Here is a 17770-nt window from a genome sequence, read left to right on the forward strand (position 1 = left end):
AGTGGTCTCTCGCTCTTTGTTTGCTGATGACACCTCAATTTTTTGTGAAGCTTCTATTGAGCAAATCCGGTATGTGCGTCTCATTCTCTTATGTTCTGAAGCTGTTTCGGGTTTGAGAGCGAATCTTGGAAAGTCTAAAATTGTGGCCATTGGTGAGGTGGAGAACATAGGGGTTTTAGCTAATATCCTTGGGTGTAGTGTTGTCGATTTGCCTATGAAGTATTTGGATCTCCCTCTTGGGGCGGGGTATGAGGATACGGTTATGTGGAATGATGTGATCCAAAAAATGGAGCGTCAGATGGCAGGTTGGAAGAGAATGTATCTCTCTAAAGGAGGTCGTTTAACTCTCATTAAGAATACGCTCTCTAATCTTCCGACTTACTTTTTGTCTCTGTTTCCGATTCCTATGAGAATAGCTAAAAGACTTGAGAAAGTTCAAAGAGATTTCTTATGGGGAGGGATGGGAGACGAGCCTAAGCTACATCTTATAAATTGGAATCAAGTATGTCGTCCCCTTCGGTACGGTGGGCTTGGCATTCGTAAGTTGCATCAGTTTAATCAAGCTCTCCTGGGTAAATGGCTTTGGAGTTATGCTAATGAGAGTGAGGCTCTGTGGTATAAGGTTATCAAAGCTAAATATGAAGACCAGGATGGTGGGTGGTGCACAAAGGAGGTTTCGGGTCCCCATGGTGTGGGCTTATGGAAGCATATTCGTCAAGGTTGGAATTTTTTTGCCAAAGGTATTCGTTTTGAGGTGGGGGTGGGTTCGAAAGTTCGTTTTTGGCATGATATTTGGTGTGGGGACTCCTCTTTGAAGCATGCTTTCCCGTCCTTGTTTAGCATCGCCAGACATAAAGAAGCATGGGTGAAGGATAACTTTATTTGGAGGAATGGGGTTGTCGAGTAGAATGTCATTTTTGTGCAGCCCATACAGGATTGGGAGATGGATTTGATTTCTTCTTTTTTTGATCGGTTGTGCTCTTGCAAGATATCCACAGGTTCTGTGGATCGTATTCGATAGTCATCGTCTAAGAAAGGCAAGTTCGAGGTTAAGTCTCTCTTCAAGGCCTTGTCCAAATTTGACCATGAGGTGTTTCCTTGGAAGAGCATTTGGCATACTAAGGTGCCTTTGCGAGTGGCATTTTTCGGGTGGACCGCGGCCTTAGGCAAAATTTTGACTCACAACACCCTGCGGAAGAGGAACCTAGTGGTAGTGGAGTGGTGTTGTATGTGCAAGAAGAATGGAGAGTCAGTCGATCATCTTCTTCTCCATTGCGAGATCGCAAGTGTTCTTTGGCATACTATTTTTGATTGGTTTGGGTTGCATTGGTCCATGCCTTGCAAGGTGAGGGGCATGTTCGATTGCTAGTGGTCGGGAGGCCGTTCTCGAAGTGCGGTAGTGTGGAAGATGATCCCTCTGTGTCTTATGTGGTGTATTTGGAATGAAATGAATGCTAGATGCTTTGAGAACTCCACTAGGAGTATAGAGGAATTGACTCATTTTTTCTTCTTTACTTTGTATTCCTGGACGGCCGCTTGACTAGCTCCTATAGGGATTAGCTTCTCTGATTTCCTTTTTCATTTTTCTCCCTCTTAGGCGCTCTTTTATACTTCCCGTGTATGTGGGTTGCGCCCCTCTGCGCTTTTTTATATCATAATTACTTATCCAAAAAAAAAGAGGGGTTCCAGGTTGGCAATATTACTCTCTCCCATCTTTTGTTTGCGGACGATACTTTGATTTCTTGCAATGCTATGCCCACCCAGCTTCGGTATTTGCGGAGTGTGTTTTTGCTGTTTGAAGCTGCGTCCGGTTTGAAAGTTAACTTGGCCAAGTCGGAGATAATTCCAGTGGGGAATGTGGTGCAAGTGGACAGGTTAGCTGGCATTCTGGGGTGTGGGGTTGCTTCATTGCCTGTAAGGTACCTTGGTTTGACGCTGGGGGCCTCTTGCAAGGCTAAACATATTTGGGATGGAGTTATCGAGAAGATAGAACGTTGGTTGGCCGGGTGAAAAAGATCTTATCTGTCGAAGGGGGGGAGAGTGACGCTTATTAAGAGTACTCTCGTCAACTTGCCTACGTACTATTTGTCTCTTTTCCCCATTCCGGGGAGCGTTGCCAAGAAGATTGAGAAGTTGCAGCGGGATTTTTTATGAGGGGGTCTAGGCGATGAGTTCAAGTACCACCTGGTGGAGTGGTCGAAGGTTTGCACTCCAATTAAGGAAGGAGGATTGGGTATCAGGAACCTTAGGGTCTTCAATCGTGCCCTTTTAGGGAAGTGGTTGTGGCGCTATGGAATAGAGAGAGATACTTGGTGGAGGGAGATGGTTGATGTGAAATTTGGAAGTCTTTGGGGAGGGTAGTGTTCTTTGGAGCCGGGTGGTCCTATGGGGGTAGGGTTATGGAAGAACATTAGGAAAGGGTGGGACGCTTTCCAAAGGTTTACTCGATTTGAGGTAGGGGAGGGGTCTAAGGTGCACTTCTGGCACGATTTGTGGTGTGGTGATACAGCTCTCAAGAATGCTTTTCCAGGTTTATTCAGCACTGCCTGCGCTAAGGACGCTTCAGTGGCGGAGCATTTGGAGGTGTTGGGGGTGGCACTAACCAGTGGAATGTGAGCTTTTCTAGAGAAGCTCATGATTGGGAGGTGGATGTGTTGGCCTCTTTTTTCAGGTGTTATATTCTGCTTAAGTGAGGCAAGGGTGTGAAGATAGGTTGTGGTGGAATTCTTCCAAAAGAGGCCGTTTCAAGGTTAAGCTCCTTTACACTTCCTTGGCGAGTCCTATTGGGAGAGGATTTCCGTGGAAGAGTGTGTGGCGTACCCAAGCTCCTCCGAGGGCAAGTTTTTTTGTGTGGTCGGCGGCTTTGGGCAAAATTTTGACCTTGGACAACCTCAAAAAGCAACGAGTGATTGTGACGAACAGGTGTTGTATGTACAAGAAGACCGAGGAGACGGTGAACCATCTTCTCATTCATTGGGATGTAGCTTATGCTTTGTGGAGTACCTTTTTTGGTCGGTTTGGGTTGTCTTGGGTGATGCCGAATCGGGTCTCAGATTTGCTCGCTTGTTGGTGGTATTTGGGGAGGAGGGAGAGTGCCGCGGTATGGAAAATGGTGCCTACGTGCGTTTTTTGGTATCTATGGAGGGAAAGGAATAATAGGTGCTTTGAGGATTTGAAGGGGACTTGGGAAGACATACTAGCCTCTTGCTTTCATACTTTGTATCTTTGGACCATTGCGCATGTCTTTCCAGTATCGATTAGCTATGATGATTTTCTTCTTCGTTTTTCTCCTTCTAGTTAGATGATCTTGTTGTATACTCTCAGTGTACCTTGGGGCGCCTTTACGCTTTTAATAAAACATTTTATTACTTATCAAAATAAAAAAAAAAAAATTTTGCTGCCATTGCTGTATCTGAACACATGTATCAGAATGAGAACCATGGCTAGCCCAAATTCCAAACGCAGCTTCTAAAGGAGCACAACTTGGAAAAGAGGAAGCTTCTATCTGAATATAAACAGGCCGTACAGCCCATATGTCTAATTTATGCATTAAGTTAACAGTAGAACTACCATAGATATGAGAGTAGTTTCTAGAACCATGTAGAAAATATGCTTTTCCTAAAAGACTTGCTACAGCCTCAAGCTTTGCTCATATAGCATTTAAGATTAGTATATCAAGCATCTTGCAGTTATTAGGAAGGGCAGTAACCGGTACCTGGATCATTCTCCAACCATCAGACAACAAGTTTTTCTGATTCTCTGGGAGAGAGAGAGAGAGAGAGAGAGAGAGAGATGATCAACAATACTTTAAACAAATAGACAAATAAAGGTCGTAGACAAGAGCCAGAAAAGAAAAACTAACCAGAATCAACGGCTTTAATTTCCCTCATGGTGGCATCAGCTGACATTAAAGGTTTAATAAAGAACTGAGCAAATCTGCACAGCAAACAACAGACATTCTAGGGTCACAATTCTGATAACACTGATGATAATAACAGTCAGCACAAAAATGAAGAGCATCATCTACCTGTCCAAAGCCTCTTCAAAACAATCAGTGTTAACATCAAAATGATAGTTGGTGTGCTCTGAAGCTGTAAAAGCATTTGTTCTGCCACCGTGCTATGTGTCAACAAGATAAATCACATAGAGAATTTGGAATGCCCACATCAGTTAACAATTTTAAGAGGATACCTAATCAACAAATAAAAGCTTCTCAAGGCAGAAAAATATATGCAGGGATAGAGGAGCACTAATGTCAAGTAAAAAAGTCTAAAAAGAAAACACTCAGGAAATCGTACCATAGAAAAAACTAAAAGAAAAATGTCATCCCAAGAACCATCTGCTTATCATACAAGACATTTTAGTATACAGCAACATTCCCTTCATTCCTCATCTCACCCTCAAAATGCAAGAGACTTATCATACAACAAAACAGTTTCTTTCAAGTTCAACAGCTTGAAATGGCCAGCATTAAAAAAAAAAATATTGGACTTTGCCCTGCTACTACACAATAAAATTTGGTTGGACAAAAGAAGAGGAAATGAGCGGTAAAAGTAGAAACACGGGGAATTTAGGGGGGTAAGTAGCACCATCCTTGTGTAGTTTGAATCGTCAAACATCAAGAAATGATATGAAGATGCAAGTACCAGCCACAAGGTATAACAGATTGAAAGCGTGTAATTGCACAATGACAGTTCTTTGTTTGGTTGGTGTCTTTAGGGAAGATTCTTACTTTGGATAATCTTAGGAGAAGATAAGTCATCATGGTTAATCGGTGTTGTCTTTGCAAATTGGATGGGGAATTTGTTGATTATCTCCTCCTTCACTGCAAGGTAGCTCGCGCCTTATGGAACACAATTTTGAGTCGATTTGGGCTTTCCTAGGTTATGCTTAACAATGTGGTGGACTTAATGGCTTTCTAGTGGTCTGGGGGCAATTCAAGGAGTGCAGTCGCCTGGAAGATGGTGCCTCTTTGCCTTATGTGGTGCATATGGGGGGAAAGAAACAATAGGAATTTCAATAATCTTGAGAGGACTTTGGAGGAGCTCAAGTCCTATTTCTTTTTTTCCCTCTTCACTTGAACATCTGCTTATTTAGCTCCTTTAGTTATTAGCTATTCAAATTTTCTTGCTCTATTTTCTCCCTAGTCTTAGGCGTTCTCTTGTATACTTCCTGTGTACTAGGGTTACGTCCCTCTGCGCTTTTTGATATATACAACATTACTTATCAAAAAAAAAAAAAAAAATTGCACAATGACAGTTCTATAAATCAATTGTTTTACCAAAAAGCAAAGGGGTCTCCAAATTTCAATGTGGTCTACAAAGACCATCCCTAGAGCCTCTCAACATCCACATAGTTTTCTCCAAGTCATGGAAGTCTTGAAAACTTAAATAGAATACAACAAACTCTTGAATTCTAATCTCACATTACATTCAACCTGATGTAGGACGATATTTACCTTTATTTTCGGTAAAAACAAAAATAAAGAATATATCAAAAATAATATTGGAGGAGCGCCGCTTTATTAAAATTTTATCCGTTCTCAGACATTGGAAGTACAAAATGAAAGATTTTCACGATTCCCGTTTATTGTCAATTTTATATTAGGATTTTATTTTATTTTGCTAGGACATTAATTTCTTTCCTTAATAAGGTTGGATTTGTTTTAATTATTTTCCTTTCCTTATTAGGATTAGGTTTACTATTGCTACTAGGATTAGATTTACTATTACTACTAGGATTAGGTTTACTTTCTCTACAAGTATTTCTCTTCTACAAATAGGTTAGCTTGTTATGTAAAAGAACTCATTGAATTATTATCAAATCAGAGAATTCTCTCTCAAATACTTTGCGGAGTTTTATTTTTCTTTTAGCCTGCGGACTTGTTTTATCTTTTGGGTAGAAGATGAAGACGCTTCTCCTTGCAAAATCAAAGACACTGCTCTTTGATTAGTTACCTTAGTCTTCCGCTATGTCAATAGTATTTCCAAATAGGAATTGAAGCACTACTGAGAACAAGGCTTATTGCTCGGTGCTCCCTAATTTTCTTCCAAGTCTTTTTACAGTAACAGTTTAAGAAGTTGCCTCAAGAACCAAAAGACACCTTAATAAGTATTCTTCATACTGACACCAACCAATCACTGCATACAATTGAAAAGTCCATAGCTTACGATACATTTTTATGACTAAAAATATCTTTATTAAAATCAGTAGCATCAGAAATTTGAATGTCGAAGTTAACTGCACAAGAAAATATGCCGGTAGTGCAAGTATTGGATTCATCTTTTACTCATCAAAATAAAAGTTTCACTTCAACTCTGTCCATCTGAAGGCTGAACCACCAGAAATCAGTTCTAGTATAAGGAAGATAAACCAACTCGTTTGTGCGATCAAATCTGAATAAAAATTTCTTTTTGGCTTCACAATCAATAATTCACAATATTGTGATTGGACCATAGAAATTACAATAACTATCATTAAATGCATACTCCAATTGAATCAATCATATAAACCAAGAATGTTGGAAATTCGCTTCAAGCATATAATAGTTTCGCTCTCAAAATTCCAAAAATGCCTCATAAATTCACCAAACTCCTGTCAAGAAGAGGCAGTCCTAGACTGGGCAAAAGGATTTCGAGCCTCGAGTTCATGCTTTGTAACCTCTTAATTTCTATTGCTTTTATCAAATTTTGATATTAATGACAAACAAATGGAAAACAGAGAAAAAGAACAAAAATCTATTTATCATCTAATGAAAATCAGCCATGGCAGTAATATTCGAAAAGGCACAGGTGTTGCTTCAAAATATGAACAGTAACTACCTCTGTAATGTACTTGGAGTAACTATCTTCCACTGGGTATTTCTCACTAGCAAAAAACAGCATATGCTCTGCCAAAGAAAACAAAAATTCAAAATGAAATCCATTAAACAGCTTATTTGCTTCTAACCCCACCTCAAAATCTTCATTCTTCACAAATGTAATCCATATTCAAATAAAATTCATCTATCGATAGTAATATATATCAAAATCCAGTATTACACTCATGTTTAAATTAATTATCTGCTCCTTCGTATCACATCAGAAGACAGAAGCCCCCTTTCACTGATCATTCATGCAAAAGTCTCCAATTCTCAAGAAAGACAAAACCAAATTATATCACTTGTGAGTATTTTCCCATAAGAAAAATGCAAACGCACGAACTGACAGACCGGCATTGCTCTAAAACTAGAGTTTGAAATTGAAACAAAAGAGCACCACCAGATATGTGCATGCAATTGTTCGCTAGACTATACTACTACTGTAAAATAATATCTCAAAACACAAAATTCACCGAGAAAATGGGCGAGTCCCTCGAGGCCTTTGGGGTCGCTGAAAGAGCCCACGCCCACATCCATGGAAGCAGCACACTGCAACAAAAGAACACCACCATCAGAACACAAAGATACAACCCGAAGATTGCTATCAAGGCAATCAAATTAGAAAGAAAGTTAAATCTAAACTCGAATTTAAATAAATATTGGATTGCCTTGTCGGTGTCGGGATCGCTGATGAGGAGGACCTCGAGGGAGTTCTTGAGGACGATCCTCCTGTACTCCCTATTGTCCGTGCGCGCCTTCACTATCTCCACCCCTTCCTTTCCAACCGCCATGACTGAATTCCTGTGGTATAGAGAATGTCGTCCCACAGATACTCGTTTTATGAAGGGGAGATTTTTGCATTTTAGAAAAGTAAATAAATAAATAAATAACAAACTAGTTTAGCAAAATACTTCAAATTATATTTATTTTTACGTATCCACACAAAGGCGAACTAGTTACACCTGATGCGTGAGGCGTGGTTCACGACCGATTAAATAAATTAAGATAAAAATTTTGATAGTTAGGATATTTTTTTTTTTATGAATAAGTTAACATAATTTCTTATGTCACATCAAAAAGATAATCTAATCAAGTGATATCTTTTTCTTCTAAAAAAAAAAAAAAAAAAAGTTCGGCCGCGCCCCTAGTATATAAACCTGGTGAGAAATTATAAAATAAACTTGTATAGACAATATTACTATCTTAGGCAAGTTTAGATCCGAAATCGACAAATGCAATTAATTAATGACCAAAGCTACAATAAAATAAAAATTGTCAAAGCAAACTTACTTTACACTTTACACGAATGAAAAATAAAATAAAAATTGTCAAAGTAAACATATAGGACAACCATGACAACAGTCAACGAACACATCAACACCGAGCAAGCGCCACGTTGGAAAAAAAAAAAAAAAAAACAAACAAAGGAAGACCAAAACAAACAGTTGGTCCCCTACCCAGTTGTATTGCAGAACTGGCTTGTGCATGCGTGCTCTTAATTACACATATAATATTTAATCTATTTTTATAAGGGCGGAATCACATGATGACTCAAATTTTTTTTAAAATGTCCTTATAATCCTTTTAAAATGAAAATTCCACCCTCCAAATTTTTTAGTTTTTTTAGTTTTATCTCTCCAAACTTCAAATAATAGTTCCGCCCTTGTATCTTTTAATCTTGCCCCTGGGCCCTGGTGAACGACAATATTGGCTCCATGCCCCTCCACCCACTACTTAAGAATGAACAAATTATTCCATATAATGTGGTAGTGCAACGGGACATTGTCTTGTTGGTCCCTCCTAAAATGCTTATTGATACAATAATGTGATACTGCATTATCACATCAGCGAAAAGAAAAATTGATCAATCCCTCTTATGGGTGGCTGACCATCATTTTGAGAGAGGTCGACTACCTTGACGGAACTTCAAAGGAGATCGTGACCATTCCAATGTTTGATATATATAGTAGTTACAAGCTTGCAGTGACCATTCCAATGTTTGATATATATAGTAGTTACAAGCTTGCAGCCACTAAATCTCTCATGATTTAGTATAGTCAAATGAAAGTGGTTGTAGTATTACTAAGTTTAAAATAGTCAATTTTTTACTTATGACAACTCCACAAAAATGGGAAGTGGGTTCTTAGTGAACTTTTTATATGAAAATTGGTAATACATTTTATTAAGAATTGTTATGAAGCCAAACAAATGAATCCAGAAAATTTTATAAACTGATGTGGCAAAGGTTTTTAAATTAAAAAAATGCAATTCTCTTTCTCTTGTCTGTCACTCACGATCTGCCATATCAATTTGAAATTATTTTTTTTTGTTCATTTGTTTGGCTCCCTAACACTCCCCCATTTTGTTGATGCAATTTTTAAAACATTGGATGATAACCTTTGTAGATAAAATCTCTATGAGTCTCACTTAATCTACCCTTACATGGAAGAAAATCAAGCTATTAAAGAAAAATAATTATGGATCTTCTCCTTGTGGAAACTAAGCACTCATATATGGTTATTATTATTCATACGATATATATGAAAAATCCAACTCAAATATAACCACTACATAGATAACAATTGCATCATTAAAGATTTTCGTATAAAAGAAGAATACACATCCCAATATATGCGGGGCTAGGATATTTTATTGAGATTCAACCTTTTGAACATGTAGCTCGACAAGGAATTAGAGACAAAAATTTATAAAAGGGAAGCAAGACATCAAATAAAGAGACTCTAGGTCTTTCAAACGTTATGCTAATTTAAGCATCGAATCGAAGTGTCTCCGATCTTTCAAAAACTAGTGGATTTGATGACTTTTTTTTATTTTTTTTATTTGGCAGATAGCCAATTGCTAATACAGTAGCACATTTAATAAAGTAGAGTTGAGAGGAAAAAGGAAAACAGAGAGGAGATACGAAAAATACATTATTGAACTAAATTATAATTATCTATTTAGCTTAAAAGCTCTTTATAGTATCCCAAGTACAGGTTTTAACATATCGCGTCATATTTGAAGAAATGTTCACAAAAAAACACTAAACTTTATATGACTCCCATGACCTTTCTATAAAGAAAGTTCAGTAGTGAGTAGTAGTGACGAACATTTCGCCGTTACAAAACCCCTGCTTTCATAGAGAAATATTAAATCTTGTAACTCAACATTATTCAAGAACGGTGAACCCACTGCCGTATTAGCCGACTAAAAAAAAAAACTATGATTTAATAGACAGGAAATACCCTAACATTATCCAAGACTGGACCGCACATATGGCCATAGTCGTGAAGCCTGGTGTGATAGTAGGCACTGAAAAACGTTATCCTGGTCCTAGCCGAGATTGCTTGGAACTTGAAACTTGCAGACACGAACCCTCCTTTTCCTCGAGACACGTAAGGAACTTTCAAAGTTTGCTTGGCAGCAAAGGCTTCGACCATCATGGAGCCATGGCAGGCGTTCTTTGCGTCTCCGATGGTGAATGTGAGGTTGTAGAACTTGTCAGGGAATGTTCTGATGATTTGGGCGATGGCGCTTTCTCGGCCGGCGACCAATTCGACTGCGGCCAGCCCCGAGGGAACGAAGAAGTGCTTCTTGTCGATGAACTTCACCGGTTTTAGGGACTCGATGATCCACCCGGGGAGTGGTGAAATTTGGTCGAGTTGCTTGGGAGGGAGGAGGATTCCTGTTGAGAAGTTCTTGAACAAATGCGGGCCAATTTCGAAGCCACCGTTTTTCACGAGGCTACCTGCAGCATGGATGGTGGAGAGGCACGAAATGAGAAATATAATTCAGGGCTTGTTTTGGCAAATTTCTATGAAATTCTTTTCGTTTTTTCAAAAGGTTGAAAACACTTCATATATATATATATATGACAATAAAATCTCTACAAGCTGTTAGTCTAGGTCAAAACGCACCGTTTTACTCACTAAAATATTAATTTTTTAAAAAAAATTAAATTTTAAAATTTTAATCCCTGTCCTTTCTTTTTTTTTTTAATTTTTTTTTAGATTTAAATTTAAAAATTAAATTTAAAAAAAAAAATTTAATATTTTACTGAGGTGAAACGGTGCATTTTGACCCAGACTAATGGCTATTAAAAAATTTTGGCAACAGGGGTTTTATTGTCATTTCGATTAAAAAGTCTAAAAAAAAACTTAGGGATTTAACAATTTTAGAGGGTTGATGTAGAGACTTATTATATAATTACCCAATAACTAAACTCATAAAGGTGTGGAACATGCCTCGTTACATATAAAAAGAATTATAAAAACCAAATTTGTTTGGCAACCCAACAATAATAGCCAATTAGCCATATTTGTTTGTAGTGGCGGATATAAAAGGGGGCAAGCAGGGGCACCCGCTCCTCCAAAAAAATTTTAAAATTATTATTTTAGTTACACCCCTCATAATACGAGTTCTTAGATCTGCCTGATTTGTTTGGACCCGTAATCCCCTTATGGTAGCTACTAGATCTATTCCCAAATTTGTATATTGGCTACTAGCTACCGAACTATCTTCCAAGGGGTGGCATCTACCACCGGTAGAGGCAAGCTCCAATAGATTTTTTTTTTCTTCTTTTATTTTTTGGAAAACACTTCTTAGTTTTTTACTTTTTAAAAACACTTAAGAAAAAAAAAAAAAAACTCAAAACCCCTCATAAACGATAAAATTGTTTAAATAAAATATAAATGCTGGCAATTGGAAAAAGGGTGATGGTAAACTAATGGGTGAACTAGAACTTCACGTGAAGAGGTAAAACTTAAAAATATATATATGAGGAGTAAAAAATTAGTTTTGGGTTCCATCTCATAAAAAGATAAAAATTTAAAGGACTTTTCAAAATTTTAAAAGCTTTTTTAGAATTTTTGTGGGCTAGCTAGAAACCCATACCCAAAGAGTGATTCTGCCCTAATGACGGTAGATAAATAGTTTTGGACCTAAAAAAAAAGTATATTTTAAAATGAGTAATATTGCACCCATAAATTAACTTTTGGGGAAACATGTTTTAGACCACGTTTTGAAAATACACCTTTAAATTTTAAAAACATTCAATTTCACCTTATGAACTTTCAATTTGATGCAATGTACTCATTCTGTCAGTTTTTAAACGTTAAAAGTGATAAATGACTATTATACCCCTAACTTTTTTTTTATAAAATTTCAAATTTATCCTTAATTTTAAATAAAAACTAAAAAAATAAAATCATGAGGTGACCCCGGTTGGGTCACCTTTTTTTTCTTAATTTTTCATTTTTTTTAAACAAAAACAAATATTTAAGGGTAATTTAGTTTTTTTAAGGGTTTCTGATAGAATTTAACGGCAACAATTGACGAAGGGGTAAATTGCATCAAATTGAAAGTTCAAGAAATGAAATTAAGAGTTTTTTAAATTTATGAGATCTTTTCAAAAACTCGTGGTAGTTCAATAGTCCTTTGTGAAGTTTTTCCCTTCACTTTTTTATGATTTGTTGAGTCAACATGTTATTGGAATTTGGATCTATGTCTATGACTAAATCACAAAATAAATAAATAAAGTTTTAAAAGAGTACTTTCTTCTAAAACACATATAATATCCAAAGCAAGGGTAAAATATGTGTATGAGAGACAAGATCGCCTAAGGCATTCACATCCGCCTCAGTAGAGTAGATGTTTAACTAAATTTAATTTAAAAAATCACATTTATCTATTTTAGCTATCTATTTTTTACACTCAGCTCAACATTTTAACTTATTATTTTTATTATCTCATTTAAATAATCTTTCCTTATCATTTAAATATTATTTCTCTATTTCTCTATTTTATTCTTTTTTTATTTATTTATTTTTCCTTCATAACATCAAAACCGTAGAATAAGCATCCAACGGTTTGAAAATGGGCATCAAAACCGTAGCACATGCAAGGGGAGAGAGAGAATAAGTTTTAATATAGGTGAGAAGTTGTAGTGGGAATTGTTTATTATTAAAATGGCAAATTTTATATTATTTTGGTATGCATAGCCGACGCTACTGTAGCTCCTCAGCAGATGCTAGGCCATTCTAGCCAGCCGGATGGGGGAGATTTTTAGCATCTTGGCTCAGCAAAAAGACTATTCTGCTTAACCGGATGTGAATGCTCTAAAAGTAGAAGATGCGTAACCTAAAACTTCAAAGCAATCAAAGATGACAAGGCATGAAGGCAACATACCTTTAGTATACATGAGCGGCGGCAGCTCCTTGATTGCAATGGCATCCAAGAGTGGTCCACAGCTGGGATCCTCCTGAACCCCAGGGTTGTGGAAGGTCACCTTAACAACCTTAGAAGTTGCCTTGAAAGCCCAAGCGTAAGTGTCACCCCCTTGACTATCATAAATGGTCTGAATCGAAAGCTCTGCCGACTGACCGGGAACTGAGACCCTCAACACCTCGTCTTGCGCGCAAGTCCTTGTGGCTCCAAAGGTGAGCGAGTAGATTGAGCCCACATTGACCGTTACATTCTGAGAGATGGACGCCTCGTTGCCTAGTCTCGCCGCGTGAACCCCGCGAGGAATGGCGAAGAAGAAGCCGCCCGGCTGCGGCCCTCCCGAGACGTACTCCACCAAGCCGTTGATTTCCCATTTCGGGAGAGAGTATTTCCCTACGATCACCGTCTTCTTGAGGTTTGCTTTCGCGGGTGATTCTTCAAAGTCCCCGTTTGGGAGCAGCCCTGAACACACAACAAATAAACAATGAAACGAACAAAAAAATTAAAATGCCCTTTTTTTTATTAAGAAAACAAGTGCAAGGAGTTAGCTGTTTATACCATCGAGATGCAGAGTGGTAGCTGGAGAAGCAGAACCAGTATTGCAAAGAGAGAAGAAAAACACAAGACAAAGAGAAAGAAACAAAGCCATGGTGGTATGGTTTGCAGTGGAAGAAGCACCAAGAAAGTGCTCTAAATAGACAAAGAGCCACCTCAAAGTGTGAGATTTTAAAACCCAAACGATAGGTGGGACAATATTTATAATGCAATAAGTTTTTGAAAGAAAGGAAGAGGCAAAGCAGCTTAGAAAAAAGAAAAAGGGAAGAGGCGAAGTAGATGAGAGCCCATGTTAAAGTGCCACCAAATTAGCCGTGGGATGTGTCGGATTGTCGGTGTTATACTTTTCCACATTGTTCTTAATGTGTATGCTCGACCCCCCATGACACTCCATTGCCGTAATTTGCTCCATAAAACCCTCCATTTCAATGTTCTTATCCTGTTCAAAATCAAGTCGCTATGCCAAGTGTCTTCATTATAAGATAACACTAAAAGAAAGTGTGATTGATATATAATTACAGCTTATTGATGTACAATTTTCGTACAAACTTTGACTTATTAGTAAAAGGGCATGTGCTAAACTTTGGTTTCAGCAATTAAGTAAACGGTTGGAAAAACAGGGCATGTGAGAATCACACAATTAAAGAAAGTAGCTGAGAATACTTAACGGTAATGACTGAACTACAATTTAAATTTATCTCTTAAATAAATATTGTCTCTTACTTTATATAATAAGTTTTAATTTTGTCTTCAAGATATAATATGCCACAAAAATAATAAGCCTGTGGGCTGTGGCTGCCAATGCGACCGACCAGACACCACTGGTATATAGCCTACCCAAAAATAGGAATTTGAGAGATAAAAATTATTTGTTTTATCAAGTATATTGGAAATGATTTTGAGTTTTTTGTTAGAACTAGTAGTTCATATTCTCTTAGGCATAGAGAGTAATATTTGAATACTAGTGGACCGAACCACATAAATCTGTGTATCGACTTTCTCTTGATCTGTCTCTTTTCGATTCCATATTATTCATCATTATTGTGTACAGTAATAACATTTTCTTTAAAGTTAATTACAGTTAATGCATGTGATTATGGTTTTCATTTTTGGCCATATGCCATGGAGTGTGGTCCAATACATTGAATACAACACCCATGTTCTCCTCACTGTTGAACTTGAAAAACTAGAGATCAATCATATTTAACAATAGAAGAAAAGAAATGGATTCTCCACCGAGAGAAAGGAAAGGCAAAAAGGGGGAGGGAGGAAGGATTTGGGAAGAGGAGATTAAGGATAGTCACTCCATACATATTCTTGTTTAAGGTCACATTTATTTGATTATTTACAAGCTTCCCTCTCTTGTTCGTGTAAAAGCATTAGCAGCAATTTCTTTTAATTTTTACGAAACGAGGCCATAAACAAAACTCTAGTTTAATGGAGCTTGATTGATGTCTTGGAAATTCCCCATCACTGTTTGATGCTACTACTTCTTTTAATTGTGAATTTTGACCTTAATGATTGTTAAATCAAGATTTCTCCCATATTTTCTGGTGATTTTCTTTGATATGCCTCTTTTTGTCTTTGATTTGCTCCTCGCTGCCTCTGTGTTGTCTCGTGCTGACTACTGACTCCATCATTTGTGAAAAATGGGTATCTTCTGCCATGTCAAGATGTCATTTTTGGGTACTATATTTTATATAAATTGTATAATAATGGAAAAGATAGAATGGAATGAACGAAAATGATGGAATTCAACTCATCAGGGGAGTGCTACTTAGGGCGTTAGGGGCGACTCAATATAAATTAAGACATGAAGCAAAAAGTTAAAATGAGACATTTTAATTATAATATAATAATATAATGAATTTGTATATTAAATATTAATTATTAAAAAACACTTCTTCTCGTTTTTTTACATGCAAAATTACTAATTAATATTTGTATTCAAGATTTGATGAAGGATGATGAAAAAAATAAGTGGCCTAAATTGTCTATACTATTGAATCGGCTGTGCTTGAGGCCACGTTAAAGGGTAATTAATCAATTGAAATTATGTATGGCATTTCTCTTGAATTTATATTTGCAGACAACTCATATAACTACACATTGGATCAAGATCTACAGTAGTTATATGTCAAATTGAGATGGTTTTTATATGAGAAGTGTTAGAACATCTATCTCGGTACTTCTTCTATTTTATTTATTTTTTTATTTTATAAAATTAACTATTAGTTCTATCTTTATTTAGGTGAATTTTATAAATTTAATGGTTGATTATTATATTTTTTTAAATGTGGAGAATGATGAAAAAACAAAATTGGGGTAGCTAGCATGGATAGGATCCCCTCGAATTAGAGGGATCTCCAATTATCTCCAATAACCAATTTGGACAATTCATTTTCATCCAACGGTTTAGATTGGTCCACTAAAACAACATAATAAACTATTATTTTAATTAAAAAAATAAATCAAAATTAAAATTAAAAAAAAAAAAAAAAAAAAAAAAAGAGATGGGAGAGAAATGGGTGGTTGGCCACCCTGTTGAGAGCCTAGGGGTGGCTTGGGCCACCCAGACTGGTTGTCTGGGGTGGCCGCAAATAATTGCGATCCACCTCCAAGAGCCCTAGGGTGGTTCGGCCACTCCCAAGGGCCAGTTGGGGGTAGTCTGACCACCTCCAAGGGCCAAGGAATGGCTTGGTTTGGAGTGGTCAAAGCCACCCTTAGGCTTTCAATAGGAGTGGCCGGCCACTACTTGGGGTGGCTAGCTACTCATTTTTTTATTTTTTTTTTATTTTGATTTAGTTTTTTAATTAAAATAATAGTTTATTATTTTATTTTAGTTAACTAATTTGGACCGTTTGATTAAAATGAACGGTCCAAATTACTAATTGAAGAGAATCAGAGATCCTCACTAATTCTAGGGGATCCTGAGCCAGCTAGCATTCCTCTTCTACATAAACTCTCTCACACGACATAATGTACGGCACCCCAATTGCTAGAATGCTAATTTCCGTGAAGAATACCTGAACACTAAAAAAAAAAAAGAAAAAAAAAATTGGTCTAAGTACCCAACAGAAACTAGGATTCCACTCCAGTTTTTTTTTTAGACAAAAATACACATCTAAATGATATTATCTAATTATTAAAATGAAGGAGATATTATCTTATTCAAATAAAATTATCCAATTCAAATGGATAGAGAAATCCTCCGATTTATATAAATAGGGTATTACCCAATTCAAATGGAAAGCATAAATCCTAATTCAGGAAAGTACTACCCAAACGCCTCCAATTAAACCTCTTGCATTCTAGGGTTTGCGTTCTGTCAGCTTCTCTCTCTGGTCAAGATGGTGAGGCCACCGATACATTTCGATCCGAATCGTTTCTTTCACTTTTTCGCATTATTTGGTTCTTCTTCATTTTCTTAGATTTTGATGGCTTCCTTGTAACTTGGAGTGTTCAGGTTCTTCAAAACGACATCGATCTGCTCAATCCTCCGGCCGAGCTTGAGAGGCGGAAGCACAAGCTCAAGCGTCTCGTGCAATCTCCCAACTCTTTCTTCATGGTAATTATCCCTATTATTCTTTTATTCTTCAATTCTTTTTTTTTTAGAAGCTTATTTGGTTTGAATTTTGATCAGGACGTGAAGTGCCAGGGTTGCTTCAACATGTAAGTTCCACTCTTAATTCCTTGTGATAAAACTTGTTATGCTTATCTGTGCTCGTCATTTTTAATGCATTGGATTGCATGATTAATTATACAATTGTTTGTCTGTTTTCGAAATGGAACAATAAAATAAAATAAAAAAATAAAAAATAAAAAAAACGGATTATAAATTGAATGCAGAACGACGGTGTTCAGTCACTCGCAAACGGTGGTGGTGTGTGGAAACTGCCAGACGGTGCTGTGCCAGCCGACTGGTGGGCGCGCTAGGCTTACCGAGGGTTGCTCTTTCAGGAGGAAGAATGATTGATTCATTATGAGCTGTTTGCTTAGTAGAGTTCCTTTGGGGCACGCCTGCTTTTTGTTTAGAAATCGGTTATTACTTTAGGAACAAGTTTTGGACATCTTTTGTTACATTGTTGTTGGTATCTTAATTATTTTTGGTGAAATGGAGCTCGGTTTTGTTAA

The 17770-nt window shown here is 37.0% G+C and overlaps 3 protein-coding genes across 4 annotated transcripts in view; 1 reads left to right on the forward strand and 2 right to left on the reverse strand.

Annotated features, from left to right (window-relative positions):
- Positions 1-7729, reverse strand: part of LOC132191769 (Insulinase (Peptidase family M16) family protein) — a 38838-nt gene extending 31109 nt beyond the window's left edge. Inside the window, exons 1-6 of one of the 2 annotated variants that reach the window (XM_088511005.1) lie at positions 7528-7729; positions 7333-7408; positions 6822-6889; positions 4028-4119; positions 3863-3936; positions 3716-3759 (exon numbers count right to left, since the gene is read on the reverse strand). In XM_088511005.1, coding sequence (XP_088367131.1) covers positions 3716-3759; positions 3863-3936; positions 4028-4119; positions 6822-6889; positions 7333-7408; positions 7528-7650 — 477 coding nt within the window. In that variant the 5' untranslated portion in view covers positions 7651-7729. The remainder of the gene's footprint in view (positions 1-3715; positions 3760-3862; positions 3937-4027; positions 4120-6821; positions 6890-7332; positions 7409-7527) is intronic. The other variant, XM_088511004.1, reaches the window with a different exon arrangement.
- A 2107-nt stretch (positions 7730-9836) lies between these two features.
- LOC132161780 (protein TEEBE) lies at positions 9837-13792 on the reverse strand. The gene is made up of 3 exons (XM_059571962.2): positions 13640-13792; positions 13046-13543; positions 9837-10607 (listed from the first exon to the last, which is right to left on the reverse strand). The coding sequence occupies exons 1-3, from the start codon at positions 13728-13730 to the stop codon at positions 10087-10089; spliced, it is 1110 nt and encodes a 369-aa protein (XP_059427945.2). The 5' UTR covers positions 13731-13792; the 3' UTR covers positions 9837-10086.
- Positions 13793-16847: 3055 nt separating this feature from the next.
- Positions 16848-17770, forward strand: LOC132161629 (small ribosomal subunit protein eS27y). The gene is made up of 4 exons (XM_059571788.2): positions 16848-16989; positions 17103-17204; positions 17280-17308; positions 17486-17770. The coding sequence occupies exons 1-4, from the start codon at positions 16987-16989 to the stop codon at positions 17610-17612; spliced, it is 261 nt and encodes an 86-aa protein (XP_059427771.1). The 5' UTR covers positions 16848-16986; the 3' UTR covers positions 17613-17770.

Source organism: Corylus avellana, chromosome 10 (assembly GCF_965113065.1).
Source record: "Corylus avellana chromosome 10, dhCorAvel1.hap1.2, whole genome shotgun sequence".
Taxonomy (NCBI): domain Eukaryota; kingdom Viridiplantae; phylum Streptophyta; class Magnoliopsida; order Fagales; family Betulaceae; genus Corylus; species Corylus avellana.

Bases quoted from the DNA above. Each gene is read 5' to 3' on its own strand.
- LOC132161780 (XM_059571962.2), bottom strand. From the start codon at position 13,730: ATGGCTTTGTTTCTTTCTCTTTGTCTTGTGTTTTTCTTCTCTCTTTGC. The intron at 13,544-13,639 runs GTATAAACAGCT...TTGTGTGTTCAG, and splicing joins TACCACTCTGCATCTCGATG to GGCTGCTCCCAAACGGGGAC. The intron at 10,608-13,045 runs GTATGTTGCCTT...TCCATGCTGCAG, and splicing joins GCCGCTCATGTATACTAAAG to GTAGCCTCGTGAAAAACGGT.
- LOC132161629 (XM_059571788.2), top strand. The intron at 17,205-17,279 runs GTAATTATCCCT...AATTTTGATCAG, and splicing joins CTCCCAACTCTTTCTTCATG to GACGTGAAGTGCCAGGGTTG. The intron at 17,309-17,485 runs GTAAGTTCCACT...AATTGAATGCAG, and splicing joins TGCCAGGGTTGCTTCAACAT to AACGACGGTGTTCAGTCACT.